This window comes from Bufo bufo, chromosome 5, assembly GCF_905171765.1.
Source record: "Bufo bufo chromosome 5, aBufBuf1.1, whole genome shotgun sequence".
Taxonomy (NCBI): Eukaryota; Metazoa; Chordata; class Amphibia; order Anura; family Bufonidae; genus Bufo; species Bufo bufo.
Window position 1 is genome coordinate 248473192 of NC_053393.1, and position 27320 is coordinate 248500511.

Here is a 27320-nt window from a genome sequence, read left to right on the forward strand (position 1 = left end):
CTTTACCATACACATTCCACACATCAATAACCATTACATGCAGACACATATTCATATACATACAGTACATACAGTCAGGTCCATAAATATTGTGACATCAACACAATTCTAAAATTTTTGGCTCTATACACCACCACAATGGATTTGAAATGAAACGAACAAGATGTGCTTTAACTGCAGACTGTCAGCTTTAATTTGAGGGTATTTATAGCCAAATCAGGCGAATGGTGTAGGAATTACAACAGTTTGCATATGTGCCTCACACTTTTTAAGGGACCAAAAGTAATGGGACAGAATAATATTCATAACTCAAACTTTCACTTTTTAATACTTGGTTACAAATCCTTTGCAGTCAATTACAGCCTGAAGTCTGGAGCGCATAGACATCACCAGACCCTGGGTTTCATCCCTGGTGATGCTCTGCCAGGCCTCTACTGCAACTGTCTTCAGTTCCTGCTTGTTCTTGGGGCATTTTCCCTTCAGTTTTGTTTTCAGCAAGTGAAATGCATGCTCAATCGGATTCAGGTCAGATAATTGACTTGGCCATTGCATAACATTCCACTTCTTTCCCTTAAAAAACTCTTTGGTTGCTTTTGCAGTATGCTTTGGGTCATTGTCCATCTGCACTGTGAAGTTGCCGTCCAATGAGTTCTGAAGCATTTGGCTGAATATGAGCAGATAATATTGCCTGAAACACTTCAGAATTCATCCTGCTGCTTTTGTCAGCAGTCACATCATCAATAAATACAAGAGAACCAGTTCCATTGGCAGCCATACATGCCCACGCCATGACACTACCACCACCATGCTTCACTGATGAGGTGGTATGCTTAGGATCATGAGCAGTTCCTTTTCCTTCTCCATACTCTTCTCTTCCCATCACTCTGGTACAAGTTGATCTTGGTCTCATCTGTCTATAGGATGTTGTTCCAGAACTGTGAAGGCTTTTTTAGATGTCGTTTGGCAAACTCTAATCTGGCCTTCCTGTTTTTGAGGCTCACCAATGGTTTACATCTTGTGGTGAACCCTCTGTATTCACTCTGTGAAGTCTTCTCTTGATTGTTGACTTTGACACACATACACCTACCTCCTGGAGAGTGTTCTTGATCTGGCCAACTGTTGTGAAGGGTGTTTTCTTCACCAGGGAAAGAATTCTTCGGTCATCCACCACAGTTGTTTATCGTGGTCTTCCGGGTCTTTTGGTGTTGCTGAGCTCACCAATGCGTTCCTTCTTTTTAAGAATGTTCCAAACAGTTGTATTGGCCACACCTAATGTTTTTACTATCTCTCTGATGGGTTTGTTTAGTTTTTTTCAGCCTAATGATGGCTTGCTTTACTGATAGTGACAGCTCTTTGGTTCTCATCTTGAGAGTTGACAGCAACAGATTCCAAATGCAAATAGCAAACTTGAAATGAACTCTTGACCTTTTATCTGCTCATTGTAATTGGGATAATGAGGGAATAACACACACCTGGCCATGGAACAGCTGAGAAGCCAATTGTCCCATTACTTTTGGTCCCTTAACAAGTGGGAGGCCCATATGCAAACTGTTGTAATTCCTACACCGTTCACCTGATTTGGATGTAAATACCCTCAAAGCTGACAGTCTGCAGTTAAAGCACATCTTGTTCGTTTAATTTCAAATCCATTGTGGTGGTGTATAGAGCCAAACATGTTAGATTTGATAGGATATTATTTACCATTCAACGTAATTTGGTGCAAATATAGTAGAACTATTGAAACTTTTCAGGCATAAAGCATAGAATTTATATATACAATATTGCAGATTTATATAATTATATTATGTTTTATTGTATTTAATAGTTTTACTATTTTATTATTTTTAAGAGTGCAATTTTTATGTATGTATATTTAACAGTGTATATCACTAATGAAATAATATTGGTATATTAACCATCCGTGTGGTACCGAATATTGGTGTGCCCTACCATTCTTTCTTTTGATTCTACCATTGTTTTTAGAGGATTGGGTGAATCCTCTCGGTAGGTGCACCCTTTTCCACTCTTGATTATACAGGTGAGCCCTCTCTAAATACTTATACTTTGATGTTAGAATTGTGTTGATGTCCCAATATTTATGGACCTGACTGTATAACACAGTGTACACACATCACACATACAGTACACTCATCATTTCTGCAAGTGGCTAGATGTTATGTGGGCTTTCAGTCATGAGGTGGTGTCTGGGGAGCACAGAACAGGTCAGACTGTTTACAGACTCCTTCCCCCTCCTGTCCACACTGACTACTAGCTGAAAGCTGCAAAGACAGGTGGAGGTTTAGGCAGGGTCTGCAGGGTAATGCTGCTGGGCAGGTGGAGGGTTAGGCAGGGTCTGCAGGGTAATGCTGCTGGGCAGGTGGGGGGTTCACTGTGTAGGGGACATGTTTATGAGGGCAGACAGGGACACTGGCACTGCAGAGGGGAGACTCTCCAAGTGTGGAGCAGCTGCCAGTCTGATCTATAGGAGACTCGTGGCTGGTGGGCGGGGCTTCTATTCAGAGCAGGACAAGCGGCTGCTTCTTGCTCTGAATCTATGTACATTCAGTCAGATTGGGCCCAGTCAGAAATACAATGAACACCCACCTGGCAGAGGAGCTCCGCAGATTCTTCCTGATGCTGCAGGGCTCCTGGATGCCCTGGTATGAGAGAGGTGGAGCAAAAGCCTATTACAGAGCTTTGCTCCGCACTGGCAGTCTGCACTCCTGGCGCTCCCAGCCAGATTATGTAATGTTAACATGTGAAGCGTCAGGTCCCGCTGCGTCTGCTGAGTGGGATGTATGTTCCACAGTGTGGTATAATAATAATTAAGTATTTTCAATCATTTAATTTTCTCAATTCCTGGAGAACCTCTTTAAATGTCTTGTTTCATAACTAAAGCAATGTAGCACCAAATATTTAGGACTATGTAGAATGGAAAAATATATATATAGTATATTTTATACTGATATTTAGAAAAGCACACATTTTACAATGCACTCACATGTTTGCTGTATTTCTCATGATAAGTTATTCCCGTGATATATTAACTTGTAATTATTCACATTCTAACCTGCTCTAGATGGAAATAGATTAATGATTTCCTTTTTTTTACTTTGAGAAATGCCAAAGAACATTCTTCTACTAGTAAACATGAACTTTAAGACTTAAAGGGCTTCTGTCACCCCCAAAACCCCTTTTTCTTTTTGGAGCTTGTTAAAATCCTTTTATAACGACTATTCCCTATATAGGGCCCTTACCTTTGGGCTGTGGCTTCTTTTCCTCAAAAAACGATCTTTTAAAATATGCAAATCACTTCACTACCAGCAAGTAGGGCGTCTACTTGCTGGTAGCCGCCGCAAAAAACCGACCCCTCGTCCTGTTGATTGACAGGGCCAGCGAGTGCTCTCCTCCTCCGGCTGGCCCTGTCAGCATTTCAAATCCCGCGCCTGTCTTCATTCGGTGCAGGTGCTCTGAGAGAAGGAGGCTCGCCTCCTCAGCACTTCCTCAGTGCGCCTGCGCCGATGACATCTTCTCTTTCGGTGACGTCATAGTGAAGTGATTTGCATATTTTAAAAGATCGTTTTTTAAGGAAAAGAAGCCACAGCCAAAGGTAAGAGCCCTATGTAGGGAATAGTCGTTATAAAAGGATTTTAACAAGCTCAAAAAAAAAAAAAAAAGGGTTTTGGGGGTGACAGAACCCCTTTAAGTTTTGACAACTTGTAAAAGGGCACTAAATATATTGCATTTTAGTGGTACTATTGATTTCAGGTAATGTAAAAAACATATTTTACTGTAGTTTAATTTACTGGGCTATGACTAAGGCATACTAATGAAAACCTAAAGTTGTTGTCTCACTTCAGCAATTGACATTTATCATGTAGACAAAGTAAATACAAGGCACTTACCAATGTATTATTATTATCCTTATTGCTTCCTTTGCTGGCTTGATTCATTTTTCCAACACGTTATACACTGCTCTTTTCCATGGTTCTGACCATCCTGTAATCCAGCAATGGTGGCTGTGCTTGCACACTATAGGAAAAAGGAACAGCCTATGCGCAGTCCTGCAGCCACAGCTGCCAGAGAGGCCAGCGCTTTTTCCTGTAGTGTGCAAGCACAACCACCGCTGCTGGAAATGAACAGTGGACAATGTGATGGAAAAATTAATCCAGCCAGCAAAGGAAGCGATATGGACAATAACAACACATTAGAAAGTGGCTTGTATTAACTTTCTCTACATGATACATGCCATTTGCTGAAGTGAAACAACCCCTTTAAGCCAGTTATGAACAATTTGAATTGGGTCACTCTCTATCCCCTTAATGCAGACCTCACACCAGACTCACCCAAAAAAAACTCTCTTCTCTTACTACGGATGCCTCCACTCTTCATGCTGCACTGTGTGTAGACATGCACTGCACTGTGACTTGACATCAGGTAATAATGCGCTCCTACACACTCTTTGTCCCATCCTGAAGCTGTGCGCAGCCAGGACTTAATGCAGAAGAAAACCCGGGAGTGTTGAGTAATACCAGTTGTAGGGCTAGAAGCACCATACTCGCTGCTTCCTGGGCCCTGAAAATAAATCCATTTGTCCTCCTCCTGGGCCCCTTCCTGAGATCGGGCCCCATAGCAGCTGCTTCCACTGCTTCCATGGTAGCTATGCCCCTGAACAATGTATTTCATCATGTTTTAAGTACAATAAACATCAGATGATCTACTTCAATCGGTGCTGGATCTTCAAGTTCATGGTCCCTTTATACTGGACGACGATCTAGCAGATTGTCGTGAAGGAAACGTTCCTTCCCAACAATCTGCTGATCGATAGCGGAGGAAACCATTTACATGCAGCAATCTCCTCCAGAGTATAATGTCATCGCTCTTCCCCATACTGTCTTGTTGTTTCCGAGCAGCAGATTGTGTTTACACAGCACAATCTGCCACTGGAAAGCGGTGATCATTTGTACTGCTCAAAAGATACAATTACCCATAGAGTGAGCATTTTTACCCAATGAAAGTTTATTGTAATGATATATTTCTTCTATTTTAATTTACAAATGTAAAGTTTATCACAAAATTTCTTGGGAATTACTATCGCAAAGTATATAATAAATCTCCATAACAAAGTCCATTGCAAATAAACTGTGAACTGAAAGAGCCTTTACTGTGTATGTTCATCCAGTATTTATGTCTGTTAAAAAATGTACTTGTTATATCTGTACATTTTGCAATACCCTAGGTTCCTTCTTCTTGTCACGTACTCTGTTGAGTACTTACATGTAGCAAAACCTAAATTTGCTGTGATAGGATGTTATGTTTTATTCAGGTAATTTTCAGGTTTATTTTCAGCAACAGATGGTCCTTCTCCCACCTCTAAAACCTTGAACAAAATATCAATTAGCCTTGGTCGTTTGCACGTCTTTTTTATTTATCAGACAAATGTGGAGTCTTATATACCTTAGATTTCCACAGAAAATAATATGCAGTGCCAATTCCCAGCATTTCAAGTCAGTATCTGCCATTACTGTTTTTATTCGGATAGTTACTTAAAAAGTACAATGACCATTGAAGAAGTGTGGAGCAAATTGGTAGAGTAAAAATTATTAAGTGTAAAATCAATTCTTATTAACTATTTACATATATTCTATAAATAATGCTATATTTAAGGGGGTATCAATACCTTCTACTACAGTAAGATTAGTATAGCAGGTACAGGTTGTGCAGAACAGTGGCCGAGATGGTAAGAAAAGTAAAAATATATATATTGTTTTTAGTGATATAAAATGTAAAGATAAACTGAAAGTGTTGGCCCTTGAAAGCATAATCTATAATTTATTACCTAATCCATAAACATTGTACAGAGTTGTACCTGGTTCTGTAGTGCTGTATGCTGTGCAATCAACTGATTGGCGGGGGTGCTAGGAGACTAGAAAAGTCATCTAGCCCAGATGTCATAAAGCTTCTTGTTCCGCAGGAAGAAATACCTTAATAAATAGACTTTTTATATATTGTACATAAAAGGAATGTGTCACCTATAATTTTTTCAGATAGTGACACACATACTTTTTTTCTAATCTGTTTTTATTTTCTGATTGTAGATTTTTTTAATTGTTTCCTTAACATGATTATTTTATATAGAACAATAGATCGTGACATAAAATATTAAATATAACATCACAAAATATTCTTTAAAAATATTTTTAAATAGGTTGTTCTGGAATTTATATTGATAAATTATTTTTTTTATTATTATATGGGTACGACACCAGGGAACCCCACCGATCAGCTGTTAGATGTCTCTTCCTAGGCCATGTCACCATACATCAGTAACACGGCCTAGTTGCAGCTTAGCCCCATTCAGGTCAATGGGGCTGAGCTGCAATTTCAAGCACAGCCACTATACATCGTATGGCACTGTGCTTAGAAAGCTGCTGGGAGCCAGCTGTGCTCACAAAAGCTCTGGTGAGCACGGCGGCTCCTTGAAACAGCTGATTAGTGGGGTGTCGGGGATAAGACCCCCTGTTGATGCGATAATGATGACCTATCCTGAGGATAGGTCATCATTATCAATTCCTGTATAACCCCTTTAACATACAATTTAAACAATAGGTCATTTTCGGACTGACTCCATTGGTTGTGCACTCCTGATTAAATATATTCTCAAATACCTTTCATTAGTTATAGTGGCTTGTTTTGTCTAGGGAGCAATCATTAGGAGAAACAAAATGGCCGCTGTCCTTTTAGTACACCAAAACCTGTCCTAATAACACAGCAGGACAAGTTACTTCACAACACTGAGCTAAAGAACTGCCTCATGCTCCTCTCTGCTATACTTGTCAGGGATTATGATCCTGAATACAGTTTAATATGAGCTTCAGCTGAATCTCTGTAGGAATGGAGTTCATGAGAAGATATGAACTACAGAGAGGATGGTGGAGAAATGAGTAATGAGCAGTAGCATTTGTATGTCCATCCTCGGCTGAAGATCTTATCATTTCTGACAAGCAGAGCAGAGAGGAGGATGAGGCAGCACTATGGCTCATTGTGGTGAAGTAACTTGCCCTACTGTGTGTCTAGGACAGGTTCTGTGTGTACTGATAGGACAGCGGTCATTTTATTTTTCCCAATGATTGCTCCCTAGACAAAACGAACCAATATAGCTAATGAAATGTATTTGGGAATATATTTATAATAAAGTAATATTTTGGTATTTTCATTTTCTTAATTCCCGGAGAACCTCTTTAACCTGTCCATCCCATAGGCTGATTTTAATTAGTGCAAGTATAAAGCTGTAGCCTGCTCTCTCTGTATCTATTAGAAGCCATTTGGCACTAGGATAGGTGGAATACAGAGTGGGCACAGCATACATGTGGCACTTGCATTCCCAGAACATAATGGAGGCCAGTGTAGCACCAAAGAGGTACAATATTGCCTTAAGCTGGACTGAGTCTCAATGAGAAACACAGTAAAGATGGAGCAGGTTCAGAACCAAAATATGTAAGGAAATGGGTGGATGCAGTACCCAAAAAATTAGGGTCACTGAAAAGACACATAAGGGGTGACTTAAAAAAACTATGCCTTTATAAATAATTTAATCAATACCTTTCCCTTCTTGCTACATTAGTTGCCCTATTGTATATTTCCTGTTTGCCTCCTGTGGAACCAGGTATAATGTAATTTTTGTAGGTTTGCTTAGCTTTCATTTCTGCATACAAAGTATTTGATCATTGACCTGTGTTAGTTTTTTTCTCCACTTTTGCCGCTGGCTGCAGATCAGTAACACAAAATACTGTAAATTTGGGAATTATATTCTGTTGTTCTAGTTATGGTTTATGTGCTCCCTTACTTTGTCAAAAATACTCAACAGACATAAAATATGCACGCATTTAAAATACAGTAAAATAAATGTCTTAGCAAAAGGACTAGTGTGTATTATTGAAAATAAATCTTGTATCACTAGAGTAATACTTCTTGCTATGAACAGATTAATAAGATACTATTATTTGATCATCTAAATATGACCTTAAAATATGACCATTCAGGAACATGATTTATATCTTGTTAGAAAAAAAAGTTTTCATAATTTGTTGGCTGTTATGGCAGTGGCTCTTGACCCCCAGGAGAAGTTCAGTGGCAGTAGTATGCTTCCTGGTAGTTTCCTTGTAGAGTCTAGATCCCTGTAGAGAAGTTAAGAAAGATTAGCTATTTAGGGCTCTTAAGAGTAGCCCCAACGCAAATCTGTTTATATTACACAACAGATACATATCCACTTTGTTACACAACAGATACACATCCACTTTGTAATATTATATTTTTCAAGAAAGATATCCAGGCCTTTCTATAATTTGTAAAATGTAAACCATTATAATATCATGTGGCAGCAAGTTCAATGGTCTCACTGTCTTTACAGTAACTTACTAGGACGATGGTGAAATCTTTCCACTAAAGCTTAGAGGATGCCTGCTTGTCATGGTTACAGCAATGGGTGTAAAAAATAATTACAAATATCTGTGCATTGTTTATTTAAATATTTTATTTTGTAATTAAATCCTCTCTTAACTAACCCCTCTTTAATTGAACAACCCCAAGTTGGTTAACCCATATTTGTACTGCAATCCACTCAGTCCATTACCTTGGTTATCCACGTCTGTATCCACTGGTGCCTAGAATTGTAACATTGTCCAATTACTAAATAGGACATTGGCATGTTTAGGCATTGCCTATACAATTGCATATATAGCATGGTTGTTTTTACATTTCAATACAGTACAGTTAACATATTGCTGAAATAAAAAATATTGGGGGAATTTATTATGACCTGCAGACCAGAATTCTGCCTAAAGTTGCAAAATAGGGCTATTATGACCTCACTCACTCCAGTTTTGAAAAGTAGGTGTTAGTGTCATCCCTGATTGATCACTGTGACTTTTTTTAAGTCACAAAAAAAGTTGCAAACTCACTCTAGTAAGGGGAGGAGTAGAAAAGCTGGGGTAGCATTTCTAGACAAAAGTGTTAGATTTAAATATGTGCCGAATTTAACAATATGTGACATTTGGTAAATTTGGCTTAAGTATGCCATTGCAAACTAAAGCAAAACTGTTTTTAAAGGGAGTCTGTCATCAGCATTTCACGTTTGTAACCCTTCCCATAGCTTTCAAGCATGCTTACAGTTAATAAAAACATTACCTTTAGCATCAATCCTGGACTTATAAAACCGTCAAAAAACATCTTTGTAGCATATGCAAATGAGGGCTCGCAAGTGCCCAGGGGCGGCGTTACGCTCGTAGGTGCCCTGCTAGCTCAGCCTTTTCTTCGCTTCCCTCCGCCCCTTCCTTCCCTCCGCCCGCCCGCCCATCCTTACCCTCTGACCGCCTATCTACTAACTTGTTGTTTCGCCGAGATCCTGCGCAGTCAGTCCGTCGGCCGGCGCATGCACACTGCGATGACCATTCCTTGTACGGCATCACAGTAATTAATGCGCATGCGCCGGCTTCGCGCCGTTAGCCGGCGCATGCGCAATAGTTACTGTGATGCCGTACAAGGAATGTGCATTGCAGTGCGCATGCGCCGGCCGACGGACTGACTGCGCTGGCGCAGGATCTCGGCGAAACAACAAGTTAGTAGATAGGTGCTCAGAGGGAAAGGATGGGCGGACGGAGGGAAGGAAGGGGCGGGGGGAAGCGAAGAAAAGGCTGAGCTAGCAGGGCACCTACGGGCATAACGCCGCCCCTGGGCACTTGCAAGCCCTCATTTGCATATGCTACAAAGATGTTTTTTTACGGTTTTATAAGTCCAGGATTGATGCTAAAGGTAATGTTTTTTTTTATTAACTGTAAGCATGCTTGAAAGCTATGGGAAGGGTTACAAACGTGAAATGCTGATGACTCCCTTTAAATATTCAGGATACATTCTCCCACATAATGTTTACTTGTCAAATATATTTCATCTGTTAGTTTGTGTCATACTATTAAAGGTTTGGGCACGTTAGACATATATGTCTGGAGTATTTCTGTAATATTACTACTAGACAACCACAAAGTGCAAGAGTGAAATCTACTTTATAATCAAGGTGGATGAGAAAAATAGGTTTTACAATCACGTACTAGGGTTATACAAATGTATTGGCAATTTATTGACAATGCGTCATATGCAAACAATTTAAAGCACTCTCAAAAAAAATCTGTATTCTCTGGCCCATTAGAAAGATGCATGATGGAAATTGAATAAAGGTTTTCTTTTTACCAGTGGCAGCAGTTGTGAGGCATCCAGTCACTGCTGTCCTCAGCTGTGTCATGTGACCGACACTGACTCTCCAACTGACTCAATGTCTTATGTGTGGACAGGAAGTCAGTCCCTCTGTTTAATTCTATGAAACTGAAACTGGGGCTCGTGTAGGAATAAATAGGGAAACAGAAAGGTAGCAGAAAACAGGTGCAAGCTCACTAGTAGAAAACCCACCAGAATGACTAGTGAGGTACAAAAGAGTAGTTGACAAGCAGGGTCAAAACCAGGAGGAACATATACAGCCAACTCAGTAGACAAAGGGTTAATCCAGAGACAGGCCAAATGAGAATAAATAGAAGACAAATCAGCAAACTAAGAGTCAATCTAGAAACAAGCTAAAGTCAGTTCACCAGGAGTACTAATTAAAGCGTTGAGCATCATAATGCACAAGAGCCAGGACACATACAAAATCACAGTAATCATAGTCACGTAAATCACAATATATAGTATATATGATATATCCAGAGCTCAGGCAGACCTTTGTAGTAGTTTTTCCTCCTGCCAAAAATAATAAGACTACTTCCCTATGTGTGTTGTGTCCAAATATTTTTTAACCCTGGTCTATACAATGCATAGTAATTATATTTTTGTCACAAATAGCAAAAAAATATAAATTCAACCAAAACGCTTGAAATTGTTTAAAACGTTTAGACATCAAGAAAACCTGACCAATAAATTTAGTGGAAGTGCATTTCCCAACATACCTCTATATGCTAAATGTAGTGCCCAAATAATTTGTGAACCTGGCCTAAATAGTACATAATAATTATAATACACTTGCCACAAAGAAAGCTTGACTGATAAAACTATTGAAAGATGACAACAGTTATTAAGGTGAAGTCTACTTCAGATGCCATGAAGATGACTCTCAACTTTTCCAGATCAATAAAATTAAGAATGTCAGGATTCCATTGCTTCCTTTTACAATCACATAAAGTGAATGAATAAAACTGAATAAAAGTTTATGAGGAAAGGGCTGTAGAGTTTCAAGACAGTAATGGATGTAGGTAGGTAATTGGAGGGTTGAAGCTTAATAGAGAAGATTAAGGTACAGTATCCATTATAGGAACTGTATTAGCTCTTACTAGAATGCTGACAAGACGGTGCTACAATTAGATGATAAGATTGTCCTGTGTTTGTTGAATAGACAGATCAGAGTCTTGGCCCATGGAAAGCTGATCAGAAGAGCACAAATGTATTTTCCTAATTGCTCAGACACTTACAGTGTACATTATAATAATGCTAATACCCCTTTCAAACAACATTTCACAGAAACAGTATGTAGTTTACCCACACATTACATACTCCTGTGACTTGACAGCTCCCATAATCCATTGTTCTCTGGCATTCTGAATTTAGCCTTCTGGTATGAGATAGAATAAAACACCACTTTAATCCCTTAACAGCCACCTTAAAATTGGAAAAACTCTCCCGAAATGTAACTTTTTTTATTGTAGATTTTGAATTTATTTCTGAAGTAAATATAGCTGGCACACAAATCAGATGACTGAAGTGCATCTTTAACCCCTTAGTTATATAATACATTTTAGATTTAATGACCGGTAACATTTTTATCCCTCTGTGTTTCAGGGGTCATGACCTTTTTATTTTCATTTTAATTGCATGAGACATTGAATTTTGCAGGGTTAGGCTTCTTTCACACTGGCGTTAGGCTTTAGGCTTGTCCAGCAGGGAAACAGCCTGCCGGATCCGTACTAACATTTGCACACGTGTGCTGCCGGAAGTCCAGCCCGGCCCCATTCACTATAATGGGTACAGGCATAAAATGCGGCTGCAGCACGGCAAACATGCAGAGAGGCGGCTGGACAAGAACCGCAGCACACTGCCGGAAGCAACCGCAACAGCCTGCCAGACAAACCTAACGCTAGTGTGAAAGAAGCCTTAGTTGTACTTTTTTTTAAACTATTTTGAGTTTCATATAATGTATTAAATTACTTTTATTATTTTATTTTTAGGGATAAAGATAAAAAAACACGCAATTTTAACATTATTTGTGGGATTTCAACGTGTGAATGTATAAATAATTGACATTATTCTGTGGGTCACTATGATTATGATGTTGCCAAATTTATATATATATATATATATATATATATATATTATTATTATTATTATTATTTTTCTCTTCTCTCTGCAGCATGTCAGCATTTCTTTAACTCTTCATATCTTGGGCTGGGATATGACCAGTCTTGTTTGAAAGAATCACAGCATTATGTTCACTACATCACGTCAGGAGTGAAAGCCGCTGAAACCTTTCACTTTCATCTGCTGTCACACCTGACCCAATTTCTAACAGCTATATCTCCCGAAGATGATGATGTGATTCCGGCCATATTTTAAAGCATAGACTGACAGCTTTCAAAACCAGGCCCATATCTATATCCATGTCTATTCCTAGATATGAGGGGTTAAACCAATACACCGCACCTTACCCTGCTTGGGCTGAATTGTTAAATCCTCTTCTGAAACCCCGAGAAGAGCTCAGGCAAAACTGTTAAGGGGTTGTCTCACTTCAGCAAATAGCATTTATCATGTAGAGAAAGTTAATACAAGGCACTTACTAATATATTGTGATTTTCCATATTGCCTTCTTTGCTGGATGGAAATTATATACAGCTCTATGAAACATACAGGGCAGTGCAGTTTCTAGGTAAAATTTCTCTCAGGACGAGTGTAACCCCCCCCCCCCCCCCCCCCCCATCAAAACTGCTCGATGAAATCATATCAGATTATTTTTTTTTATGCTTAACACAAGATTTATTGAGAGCAAAAGAAAATCATAAATTAGTGCTTAACCCCATAGGGACACAGCCTTATTTCACCTTAAGGACCAGGCCATTTTTTGCAAATCTGACCAGTGTCATTTTAAGTGCTGATAACTTTAAAACGCTTTCACTTATCCAGGCCATTCTGAGATTGTTATTTCATCACATATTGTACTTCATGACACTGGTAAAATGAAGTAAAAAAAAAAATGTTTTTTGCACAAAAAAAATACCTAATTTACCAAAATTTTTGAAAAAATAGCAAATTTCAAAGTTTAATTTTTTCTACTTCTGTAATACATAGTAATACCCCCAAAAATTGTGATGACTTTACATTCCCCATATGTCTACTTCATGTTTGAATTATTTTGGGATTGATATTTAATTTTTTGGGGATGTTACAAGGCTTAGAATTTTAGAAGCAAATCTTGAAATTTTTCTGAAATTTACAAAAACCCAACTTTTAGGGACCAGTTCAGGTCTGAAGTCACTTTGCGAGGCTTACATAATGGAAACTACCCAAAAATGACCCCATCTAAGAAACTACACCCTCAAGGTATTCAAAACTGATTTTACATACGTTGTTAACCCTTTAGGTGTTGCACAAGAGTTAGTGGCAAATGGGGATGAAATTTGAGAATTTCATTTTTTTTGTCAAATTTTCCATTTTAACCCATTTTTTCCACTAACAAAGCAAGGGTTAACAGCCAAACAAGACTGTATTTTTATTTCCCTGACTCTGCAGTTTATAGAAACACCCAATATGTGGCCGTAAACTACTGTACGGCCACACAGCAGGGCGTAGAGTGAAAGGTGTGCCATTTGGTTTTTGGAAGGCAGATTTTGCTGGACTGGTTTATTTACACCATGTCCCATTTGAAGCCCCCCTGATGCACCCCTAAAGTAGAAACTCCCTAAAAGTGACCCCATCTAAGAAACTACATCCCTCAAGGTATTCAAAACTGATTTTACATACGTCGTTAACCCTTTAGGTGTTGCACAAGAGTTATTGGCAAATGGGGATGAAATTTGAAAATTAATTTTTTTTGCCTAATTTGCCATTTTAACCCATTTTTTCCACTAACAAAGCAAGGGTTAACAGCCAAACAAGACTGTATCTTTATTGCCCTGACTCTGCCGTTTACAGAAACACCCAATATGTGGCCATAAACTACTGTACGGCCACACAGCAGGGCGTAGAGTGAAAGGTGCGCCGTTTGGTTTTTGGAGGGCTGATTTTTATGGACCAGTTTATTTACACCGTGTCCTGTTTCAACCCCACTGATGCACCCCTGGAGTAGAAACTCCCTAAAAGTGACCCCATTTTGGAAACTACGGGATAAGGTGGCATTTTTTTGGGGACTATTTTTAGGGTACATATGATTTTTGGTTGCTCTATATTACATTTTTGTGAGGCAAGGTTACCAAAAATTGAAATTCTGAAATTTCATCTCCATTTGCCATTAATTGTTGAGGAACACCTAAAGGGTTAATAAAGTTTGTATAATAAGTTTTGAATACCTTGAGGGGTGTAGTTTCTTAGATGGGGTCACTTTTAGGGAGTTTTTACTCTAGGGGGCATCAGGGGGGCTTCAAAAGGGACATGGTGTCAATAAAAAAGGCCATCAAAATCGGCCTTCCAGAAACCATGTCGGTCCTTTCCTTTTGCGGCCTCCCTTTTACTGATACAGCAGTTTACGACCACAAATGTGGCGTTTCTGTAAACTGAAGTATCAGGGTAATAAATATTAACTTTTTTTTGGTTGTTAACCCTTGTTTTGTTACCGGAAAAAACGGATTGAAATGGAAAAGTGCCAAAAATAGCGGTTTTGGCAGTTTTTTTTTTTTAAACCGTGTTAATCTGGGGGGTTAGGTCATGGGATATTTTTATAGAGGAGATTCTTACGGATGCGGCGATACCTAATAAGTCAACTTTTTTTTACAATTATTTAGGTTTTTGACTATATTATCCTTTTTGATACAAAAATTTTTTTTTGGTATCTCTAAAGTCTAAGTGTCATTTTTTTAATTTTTTTTTATCCGATTATCTTATGTGGGGGCTCATTTTTTGCGGGATGAGCGGACGGTTTTATTGGCACTATTTTGGGGGCTATATGCCTTTTTTTATCGCTTGCTATTAAACTTTGTATTATGTAAGGTGACACCTTTTTATTTTTTTTCTGGACCGTGTTAATCTGGGGGGTTAGGTCATGGGGTATTTTTATAGAGGAGATTATTACCGACGCGGCGATACCTAATATGTCTACTTTTAATAAATTATTTTAGTTTTTTTGGGTGTCTCAAGTCTGAGAACCAGTTTTTTTTATCCGATGTCAGTGCTAAATTGGGATATAAATTTAGTACTCCATGGAAGTGTGATACTCCCTGAAGCAACCGTCAATGCAGAGGCCCGGATGATCGGGGCACGTGTCGCACTGAGTAGTGGTGTCCTTCCGTATCCCCCTCCTGCGACACACTCTGCACTTTTTTTGGGTTCGTCCCTTCTTTCCAGTATGGGGGACCACACCTGGAAAGTGTTGGCCAGGGACGATCCGGGCGCCTACAGTTCCCGAGGTACTCCGGCCTGCTCTTTCCCGGTCTGAAAAGATCAGGGCCTTGAGGACTGCCTCATAGAACTGGAGGAATGTCCCTGTGTTGCCAGCGCTCTGGGACAGCACAAAAGAGTTGTACAAGGCAACCTGTACCAAGTAGACCGCAACTTTTTTGTACCATGCCCGGGTTTTGCGCATGGCGTTATATGGCTTGAGGACTTGATCCGAGAGATCAACTCCTCCCATATACCAATTGTAGTCGACGATACAATCGGGCTTGAGGACCGTTGCCTCGGTACCTCGCACAGGGACAGGGGTGATGCCGTTACCATGAATTGTGGACAGCATAAGGACATCCCTCTTGTCCTTATACCTGACCAGCAACAGGTTTCCAGTGGTAAGGGCACGGGTCTCACCCCTGGGGATAGGTACCTGGAGGGGGTGGGCAGGGAGGCCGCGTTGATTTTTGCGCACGGTCCCACAAGCGGACGTGGATCTGGCGGCAAGGGACTGAAACAAGGGGATACTGATATAAAAGTTATCCACGTAAAGGTGGTAACCCTTATCCAGCAGTGGGTACATAAGGTCCCATACAAGTTTCCCGGTAACACCCAGAGTGGGGGGACATTCTGGGGGTTGAATCCGGGAATCTTGCCCCTCGTATACACGAAATTTGTAAGTGTACCCTGAGGTACTCTCACAAATTTTGTATAGCTTCACGCCATACCTCGCCCGCTTGGAGGGCACATACTGGCGGAAAATGAGTCTCCCCTTGAACGCAATGAGAGACTCATCAACCGCGACCTCCCTTCCAGGTACATAGGCCTCCATGAATTTGGCCCCAAAGTGATCGATGACCGGCCGTATCTTATACAGACGGTCATAGGCAGGATCACCTTGGGGGGGACATGCTGCATTATCGGAATAATGCAGACATTTCCGGATGGCCTCAAACCGGGAGTGTGTCATGGCCGTACTGTAAAGTGGGGCCTGGTAGAGAACGTCCCCACTCCAGTAATGCCTGACACTGGGTTTCTTGACCAGGCTCATATGCAGCACGAGGCCCCAAAATGTCCTCATTTCGGCTGCACTGACCGGCGTCCAGCCACCGGGCCTGGCCAAAAAGGAGCCCGGGTGTTGAGCAACGGACTGTTGGGCGTACAGGTTCGTCTGCTCCACCATCAGATTTACCAGTGGGTCACTGAAAAAATTACAAAAAAAGTAATATTCAGTGTAGCCCACTGTGGAAATCTGGATTCCTGATTGGCCTACAAAATCAGGAATCACGGGCTCGTATCGCTCTGGGCTACACCAGACTAGTTCACCGGCAGGGTGCTCCGGTGGATTTAACTGGTGGGCCGGGAAACCATTACGAGCCCCAGAGCTGCTCGTACTAGGCTGGGCCACAGGGTCCCTAACATGGCGGTCCCCTTGCTCCGCCGCCTTGGGGGCTCTTCATCATCGCTAGATGGTGAGGAGGATGCGGATGACAACAGGAATGTGGGGTCATCCTCGTCCTCACTGGGACTCTCGGAGTCTGAGGCAAGCTGGGCGTATGCCTCCTCGGCCGAGAACATCCGGCGGGCCATAGGGGAGTGTGTGTCTGCGTGTGTATGTGCGTGTGTGTAAAACTTTATTTGGTGTGCGTGTGTGTGGGGGCACGTGTGTTCACGAACTCACCCTAAAACTAACACAAAAAAAAAAAGGGCAAAAAATGTGAAAAAAATAATTCTAAACCGCTGATCAACTGTCCGAAGTTGATCAGCGGTGGGGTGTGCGATGCGCTAACAGTGGCCGGACGCTAAGAGTGCCGGCCACAGTCAGCGTACACAAAAAAAAAAATCCTGCACCCCAAAAAAGTTGGGGGGGCAGGGGGGGCAAGCGGCAGCCCCCCTGGGGGGTCTAGGGTCACACAGCTGTGCTGTGGACCCCAGACACCCTAACTTAGGGTGATGCAAAAAAAGTTTTACAAACTAACTTTCCCTTTTTTTTTCCTGCCTAACCCAAACTTTCCCTATGCTTTCGCTATGTACAAACCGGATTCCAAAAAAGTTGGGACACTATACAAATCGTGAATAAAAACTGAATGCAATGATGTGGAGGTGCCAAATTCTAATATTTTATTCAGAATAGAACATAAATCACGGAACAAAAGTTTAAACTGAGAAAATGTACCATTTTAAGGGAAAAATATGTTGAATCAGAATTTCATGGTGTCAACAAATTCCCAAAAAGTTGGGACAAGGCCATTTTCACCACAGTGTGGCATCTCCCCCTCTTCTTACAACACTCAACAGACGTCTGGGGACCGAGAAGACCAGTTTCTCAAGTTTAGAAATAGGAATGCTCTCCCATTCTTGTCTAATACAGGCCTCTAACTGTTCAATCGTCTTGGGCCTTCTTTGTTGCACCTTCCTCTTTATGATGCGCCAAATGTTCTCTATAGGTGAAAGATCTGGACTACAGACTGGCCATTTCAGTACCCGGATCCTTCTTCTACGTAGCCATGATGTTGTGATTGATGCAGAATGTGGTCTGGCATTATCTTGTTGAAAAATGCAGGGTCTTCCCTGAAAGAGATGACGTCTGGATGGGAGCATATGTTGTTCTAGAACCTGAATATATTTTTCTGCATTGATGGTGCCTTTCCAGACATGCAAGCTGCCCATGCCACACGCACTCATGCAACCCCATACCATCAGAGATGCAGGCTTCTGAACTGAGCGTTGATAACAACTTGGGTTGTCCTTGTCCTCTTTGGTCCGGATGACATGGCGTCCCAGATTTCCACAAAGAACTTTGAATCGTGACTCGTCTGACCACAGAACAGTCTTCCATTTTGCCACACTCCATTTTAAATGATCCCTGGCCCAGTGAAAACGCCTGAGCTTGTGAATCTTGCTTAGAAATGGCTTCTTCTTTGCACTGTAGAGTTTCAGCTGGCAACGGCGGATGGCACGGTGGATTGTGTTCACTGACAATGGTTTCTGGAAGTATTCCTGAGCCCATTCTGTGATTTCCTTTACAGTAGCATTCCTGTTTGTGGTGCAGTGTCGTTTAAGGGCCCGGAGATCACAGGCATCCAGTATGGTTTTACGGCCTTGACCCTTACGCACAGAGATTGTTCCAGATTCTCAGAATCTTCGGATGATGTTATGCACAGTTGATGATGATAGATGCAAAGTCTTTGCAATTTTTCGCTGGGTAACACCTTTCTGATATTGCTCCACTATCTTTTTGTGCAACATTGTGGGAATTGGTGATCCTCTACCCATCTTGGCTTCTGAGAGACACTGCCACTCTGAGAAGCTCTTTTTATACCCAATCATGTTGCCAATTTACCTAATTAGTGTTAATTGGTCTTCCAGCTCTTCGTTATGCTCAAATTTACTTTTTCCAGCCTCTTATTGCTACTTGTCCCAACTTTTTCGGGATTTGTTGACACCGTGAAAATTGGAATCAACGTATTTTTTCTTTAAAATGATACATTTACTCGGATTAAACGTTTGATCTGTCATCTACGTTCTATTACAAATAAAATATTGACATTTGCCATCTCCACATCATTGCATTCAGTTTTTATTCACAATTTGTTTAGTGTCCCAACTTTTTTGGAATCCGGTTTGTACCTGAAGTTCAGATGGGGGGTGCTGGGGCACAGATTGGGTCCTGGGGGGCACAGATGGGGTGATGTTGGCACCGATGGACGACACGTGCAGGCAGCTCCTCTCTCCTCCAGCTCCGGAACACAAAAGGAGGAGGAGAGGAACGCCTGCATCTTTTGAATCTCCCGCCGGCCCGCCCACAGACCAATCAGAGGCGATCCTGAGAGGTGATGTCACCATCACCACTCAGGATCGCAGGATGGTGATTGGTGGGCTAAAATCACACCACCATCACCATCCTGCTCCGGTTTATCTGGTCTTCACAGACCCGAATAACCCGGAAACGCAAAAAAACGCAGGTCTGAATTGACCTGCGGTTTTCTGCGATCGCATACATGGGGGGTCACAGGACCCCCCGGCGCATTTGCCCCAGGTGCCTGCTCAATGATTTGAGCAGGCACGGGGTTCCGATCACCGCCCGGCGGTGATCTAAAATACACAGGGCGTACAGGTACGCCCTGTGTCCTTAAGTACCAGGACATAAGCGCGTACCTGTACGCCCTGTGTCCTGAAGAGGTTAAACTGTTAAAAGTCGCAGGCAGAGTGGTACAGGAGAACTGCAGTATAAAGGAAGGCAATACCCTTAGAAGAGTAGTCATGACATACAATCATCAATAATGTGCAAAACCAAAAAACTGTCATGTTAGCATTTAATAACTAACTAAAACCCAATAACAGCAGGTCTCAACTAGCACACGCAAGTAAATGTACAAAAACCAAGTAACATATAAAACCAGATTCAAAGCATAGATGGCAAGGTGGATTACTGTATACTGTACATAAAATGTATGGAGGTTACACCATGCCGGACAATATAACCTCTGTGGCATGCTGTACAATAAACAGTATAACCCCTACACAGTGTAAAGGTATACTGCATATTGTGTGGCACAGTGTAGGCTATATGTGTATAACATAAACATACTCCACATGAAAACTTACAATTACTTGGCTTGGCCCTTGGGGATCTCGGACACCACTTCAACACTTCGGCCGCGGGCTCGGTGGAGCTGTTGTTGTATTTTATCCTAATGAGTAAGATTTTATAATAAGGATTTGGAGAAAGGGCAGAGGGATAGCAGAGCAGGGAGAGGCTGGTGCTGCTACTAGGGGGTCATACCATGGGGGAGTAATAAAGCCCACCATAATGCCCCCCCAGTAGAAATAATTCTCCTTAGGCCTCATGCACACAACCGTTGTGTGCATCCGTGGCCATTGTGCCGTTGAAAGTCAATGGGTCCGCGGAAAAATCGGAAAATGCACCGTTTTGCAGCCACATCTGTGATCCGTGTTTCCTGTCCGTCAAAAAAATATGACCTGTCCTATTTTTTTGACGGACAACTGTTCACAGACCCATTCAAGTCAATGGGTCCGTGAAAGAACCCGGATGCACACAAGATTGGCATCCGCGTCCGTGATCCGTGGCCGTAGGTTACTTTCATACAGACGGATCCGAAGATCCGTCTGCATAAAAGCTTTTTCAGAGCGGAGTTTTCACTTCGTGAAAACTCAGAACCGACAGTATATTCTAACACAGAGGCGTTCCCATAGTGATGGGGACGCTTCTAGTTAGAATATACTACGAACTGTGTACATGACTTCCCCCTGCTCCCTGGCAGCACCCGATCTCTTACAGGGGGCTGTGATCCGCACAATTAACCCCTCAGGTGCTGCACCTGAGGGGTTAATTGTGCATATCATAGCCCCCTATAAGAGATCAGGGGCTGCCAGGCAGGAGGGGGCAGACCCCCCTCCCTCCCCAGTTTTAATTTCATTGGTGGCCAGTGTGGCCCCCCTCCCTCCCTCTATTGTATTAATTTCATTGGTGGCCAGTGTGCGGCCCCCCCTCCCTCCCTCTATTGTATTATCATTGGTGGCCAGTGTGCGCCCCCCCTGGCCCCCCCCTCTATTGTTTTAATATCATTGGTGGCCAGTGTGCGCCCCCCCGGCCCCCCCTCTATTGTTTTAATATCATTGGTGGCCAGTGTGCGGCCTCCTCTCTCCCCCCCCCCCCCCGATCATTGGTGGCAGCGGAGAGTTCTGATCGGAGTCCCAGTTTAATCGCTGGGGCTCCGATCGGTAACCATGGCAACCAGGACACTACTGTAGTCCTGGTTGCCATGATTACTTAGCAATATTAGAAGCATCATACTTACCTGCTGTGCTGTCTGTGACCGGACGGGAGCTCCTCCTACTGGTAAGTGACAGATCATTAAGCAATGCGCCGCACAGACCTGTCACTTACCAGTAGGAGGAGCTCCCGGCCGGTCACAGACAACGCAGCAGGTAAGTATGATGCTTCTAATATTGCTAAGTAACCATGGCAACCAGGACTACAGTAGTGTCCTGGTTGCCATGGTTACCGATCGGAGCCCCAGCGATTAAACTGGGACTCCGATCAGAACTCTCCGCTGCCACCAATGATCGGGGGGGGGGGGAGGCCGCACACTGGCCACCAATGATATTAAAACAATAGAGGGGGGACCGGGGGGGCGCACACTGGCCACCAATGATAATACAATAGAGGGAGGGGGGCCGGGGGGGGCGCACGCTGGCCACCAATGATAATACAATAGAGGGAGGGGGGGCTGGGGGGGCGCACAATGACCACCAATGATAATACAATAGAGGGAGGGGGGGGCCGCACACTGGCCACCAATGATATTCAAACTGGGGAGGGAGGGGGGTCTGCCCCCTGCTGCCTGGCAGCCCCTGATCTCTTACAGGGGGCTATGATAAGCACAATTAACCCCTTCAGGTGCAGCACCTGAGGGGTTAATTGTGCTGATCACAGCCCCCTGTAAGAGATCAGGTGCTGCCAGGCAGCAGGGGGCAGTCATGTACACAGTTCGTAGGATATTCTAACTTGAAGCGTCCCCATCACCATGGGAACGCCTCTGTGTTAGAATATACTGTCGGATATGAGTTTCACGATCTAACTCAAATCCGATGGTATATTCTAACATAGAGGCGTTCCCATGGTGATGGGGACGCTTCAAATTAAAATATACCATCGGATTGGAGAAAACTCCGATCCTATGGTATATTAACTCCTGACTTTACATTGAAAGTCAATAGGGGACGGATCCGTTTGCAATTGCACCATATTGTGTCAACGTCAAACGGATCCGTCCCCATTGACTTGCATTGTAAGTCAGGACGGATACGTTTGGCTCCGCTTGGCCAGGCGGACACCAAAACAACTTTTTTGTCATGTCCGTGGATCCTCCAAAAATCAAGGAAGACCCACGGACGAAAAAACGGTCACGGATCACGGACAAACAGAACCCCGTTTTGCGGACCGTGAAAAAATACTGTCATGTGCAGGAGGCCTTATAATGTGCAAAACATACCCCCTTGTAATGCCCCCAGTTGAGCTAATGTTCCCATAATGTGCCAATAAAAAATACCCCTTCTCAGTGCCCCCGTAGATGACCCCATAGTGCTCCTCTCCCCCCTTCTCCATAGTACCCACTATAATGTGTCCCAGTATAAAATGCCCCTATATAGAGCCCCCCATATAAAATACCCCTTCTTTTTAGCCTCAGTAGATGCCCCTACAGTGCCACCCAATAATGTGCCAGTAATAAGTGCCCCAATAGATGCCCCCAATCATGTGCCAGTAAGATGTGCCCCCATAGATGCCCCCTAATCATGTGCCAGTAAGATGTGCCCCCATAGATGCCCCCAATCATGTGCCAGTAATAAGAGCCCCCATAGATGCCCCCAATCATGTGCCAGTAATAAGAGCCCCCCACCATCATGTGCCAGTAGCTAGAGTGCCCCCCTATCATGTGCCAGTAGCCCCCTTATGTGCCAGTCACCCCCCCTTTCATGTGCCAGTAGCCCCCTCTTATGTGCCAGTAGCATCCCTTATGTGCCAGTAGCCCCCTTATGTGCCAGTAGCCCCCCTTATGTGCCAGTAGCCTCCTATCATGTGCCAGTAGCCCCCCTTATGTGCCAGTAGTCCCCCTTATGTGCCAGTAGCCCCCCTTATGTGCCAGTAGCTCCCCTTATGTGCCAGTAGCTCCCCTTATGTGCCAGTAGTCCCCCCTATCATGTGCCAGTAGTCCCCCTTATGTGCCAGTAGTCCCCTTTATGTACCAGTCGTCCCCACTATCATGTGCCAGTAGCCCCCCTTATGTGCCAGCAGCCCCCCTTATGTGCCAGTAGCCCCCCCTATCATGTGCTAGTAGTCCCCCTTATGTGCCAGTAGTCCCCCTTATGTACCAGTAGTCCACCTTATGTACCAGTAGTCCACCCTTATGTGCCAGCAGCCCCCCTTGTGTGCCAGCTGCTCACCTTATGTGCCAGCAGCCACTCTTATGTGCCAGTAGCCCCCCTTATGTGACAGTAGCCCCCCTTATGTGACAGTATTCCCCCTTATGTTCCAGTAGCCCCCCTATCATGTGCCAGTAGTCCCCCTTATGTGCCAATAGTCCCCCTTATTTGCCAGTACCCCCCCTATCATGTGCCAGTAGTCCCCCTTATGTGCCAGTAGTCCCCCTTATGTCTGTGCCAGTAGCCCCCCTTATGTGCCAGTATTGTTATTTGTACATATATATAAAAAATATATATATATATTATACTTACCTCCTCCATACTTACCTCCTCTTCAGGCCTGTGTCCCTCGCTGGCTCAGGCGGCGCGATGACGTCATCGCGCCGCCTGCACCGACCTCTGATAGGCTACTGGCCTAGTGCTGGCAGCCTATCAGAGGAACAGGGAGGGGACACACCTCTCCCTCCCCGGCGATACAGATGACTATGGAGATGAGTCAGCGCTTCCACAATCGCAGCGCAGCACTCATCTCCTGCTGTGCCCCCCTTCTGACAGCGCCCCGGGCGGCCGACTGGTCCAAGAAACGGCCCTGATACAGGGTAATACAGAACTACATACCTATTACATCCAGTGATGTCTTATTGAATGTAGACCTTGATCACTTCTTTCAGCTGTGTCTCATCTGTGCAGAGTTTGCCACACAGACATTTTAGGTTCCTCTCTTTTCCAACATCCTCCCCCTCCTGGTGACCCAACATTGATGTCCTGCTGTACCCCCAATACTGTACATGCAGTCCCTCCCCCCCCCCCCCCAAATTCTATGCTGCATAAATAACAGTACCATACAGATAGCCCCCTCTTAGTAATAGTTCTCCAGGCTGCCTTGAATGGAAATAGTGCCCCCCTACAGTACCCCCAATAGCAAGAATACTCACCAAGAGTGCACCCATTAGTAGTCATGCCCTCCATATTGTGCCCAATCATAATGTCCCCACAGTACCCCAAGTATTAATAATGCCCCCATAGTGTCTCTAGTAGAAGTAAGGCCCCTCTATAGTGTCCACAGCAGTAACAAGGCCCCTCTATAAGGCACCCGTTTATAGCCCCATTATTAATAAGGTTGATCTATAAGGTACCCCTATAGAGCCAATAGCAGTTATAATGCCCCCATAGTGGCCCCTGTATTTATAATGCCCCCTGTAGTAGCCCCCATATTTAAAAAGCCACATTGCAGTGCCCCTGTAGTTATAATGACCACTTGTAGTGTCCCCTGTATTAAAATTCCCCCCCAGAATGTATAATGCGCCCCCTGTAGTGTCCATATGTGTTATGACCCTTGTAGTACCCCTTGTATTATAATGTTTCTTGTTGTGCCCCTGTATTATAATGCTCCCCTGTAGGGCTAGTATTATAATGCTCTCACCCCCCCCCCCCCCCCCCCCCCCCCCCATCCCCTGTAGTGGTAGTATATAAATGATCTCCTCCCCTGTAGTATAATGACCCTCGTAATGGTAATATATAATGCCACACTGTAGTGGTAGCATGTATAATGCTCTCCTCCCTGTATTATAATGCCCCCCTGTAAAGGTAACATATATAATGCTCTCCTCCCTGTAGTATAATGAATCCCTGTAGTGGTAGTATATATAGTGCCTTCAGCCCCACCGCCATTAGTCCATAGTGCCCCCAGTAGTGCTAATATATAAATAAAAAATAAAAAATACCTGTGTCCCACTATGTGCTGCCGTCTGCAATGCATCTGCAGGCCATACACCTCTTCTGGTCTGCGGCCTAAGTTGCTGCATCCTGGCGCAAGCAGTCCTGATGACATCACCACGACTTTCTGTGTTTGTTCTCAGGTGGCATAATGACATGGTCACAAATGCCTGCATCAGGACACCCTGCCTACATGGAACTTCCCCAGCAGATCATTTGGGGTTAGAGAAACCAAACTGGCAGCCTTATTTAAAGGAAATGTGTCCCAAAAATTTTATTTGCCAGTTAAAACCAGATAGTAACACATCCTTATTTTCTAATCTGTTTTCATTTTGTAGATTTTTTATTTAATTTTTTATTAATATTTTATTTTCGGAACATTATTATGGGGACTGCTATGTTGCCTGAGTTGTTCTTAACAGCATTTATACAGCATAAAAAAATGGCTTTATGGACCATAGACACAATGGTCATGAGGGGACCTTATTGACTTCTATAGGACAGTTTTCTAGGCATGCTGTGTGACCTGTGCAGAGGTCATTGTACAAGGAAAGAATAGATACGATTTGACAATCACCTATTGTGAATGGTGAATCCTGTCTTATCTGTACACTGAGGTGCTATCATTACAGGCGGGATTAGAATGAGTTAACTGCAGTAAAGTGATCTCTACAAACCAAGAAGTGGCGCCAATTATTTGACATAATAGTCAGTGCGAAAACTGCAGGATTTTTGGCTTTAGTTTGAGTATATAAAGTGAGATGGAAAATTAAAGAGTAACTCAATTTTTTAATACAATTTTAATAAGATGTTCCTCATGCTATAGTAACACTTTTTCTATTCTACTTTATTAATGCTTTTTGTATTTTTATTACACTTCACTTTCACTGTGCGCTTAAAATTCTCTTCTCTGTACACCACTGAGTGCTCAGCATTGTATGGAGTACAGACATGACATTTAAGAATGGGGCCGCAGCAGCAGTGAGTTCGGGCAGGAGCTCATATTGCTGCTCCTGCCCATGCCCACCGGAGGTTTACTAACTCTTGTCATAACACATGGGTACCCTGTACTCATGTGCTATTCCAGGAATAGCTGAGCCGCGTGCTCCTGCTTCTGCCTGCTCCACTAAGCTAAGAGTCCTGCATGTCAGCTCTTAGCTTAGCGAAGCAGGCAGAAGCAGGAGCCCGCTCCGCTCAGCTATTCTTGGCATAGCACATGGGTACAGAGTTCCCATGTACGGGGGCACAGGCAGGAGCAGCAATATATGTGTTAAACATTAAAAAAGTGATTTAAACAGCAGCTCATTTTCTGATGACACATTCCCTTCAACTTCCTATAAGTGAAATGTGTAATATTCGGGGATGGGGGGGGGATGTTGGGAAGAGGGTGGGGTTAAATTATTTCATGATGTAACAGATGTCTAATTTGTGCGGTAAATTGCCTTGTCTAATGATAATCTACATTAGATCCATATCCTGTTTTATATCTTAGATTTAACATGCTGATTTAATTGTGCATTTCCCTTGTTCCAGGTCTCTGCTTCAGTGCGTACGTTGTAGGACAAAATAATTGAAGAAAGCATCTGTACCCTTTTGCGATGCCCAGACAATGACACACTTGAGAAGTCCAGAACAGCAAAGTCTGTCTTGATAATGTTGTCAACTGGCCAAATTTTTTACTTGGTTTGCTGTTTCAAAATAATGTTTGAAAAAGAAAATAATGTATTGCTATGCTGTGCAATATATGTGCCAAGAAAAATGTGCTTTGCCTTGAAATGCATTCAGAGATTGCCAATAAAATACTCTTGTTGGCAAGATGAATCTTAGAAATTAAACAATACACCTTTTGCCGAAAGCAACGCTGTTAAAATGATTTTATCACGATTGGCAAATGTCTTCATGTGGTTAGCAAACTATTGAAACAAATGAGAAACATGTACAGGTGAAACTGAATATCGTGCAAAAGTCCATTTATTTCATTAATGCAAATTAAAAGGAATTGCATTAATGCAGCTTAAAATTAGAATTTTGTGAAA

The 27320-nt window shown here is 42.8% G+C and overlaps 1 protein-coding gene across 4 annotated transcripts in view; it reads left to right on the forward strand.

The window, feature by feature from the left end:
- COBL (cordon-bleu WH2 repeat protein) overlaps positions 1–26986 on the forward strand; it is a 586878-nt gene extending 559892 nt beyond the window's left edge. For all 4 annotated transcript variants that reach the window (XM_040433733.1, XM_040433731.1, XM_040433734.1 and 1 more), the window contains one exon: positions 26818–26986. In XM_040433733.1, coding sequence (XP_040289667.1) covers positions 26818–26844 — 27 coding nt within the window. In that variant the 3' untranslated portion in view covers positions 26845–26986. The remainder of the gene's footprint in view (positions 1–26817) is intronic.
- Positions 26987–27320: the final 334 nt, after the last annotated feature.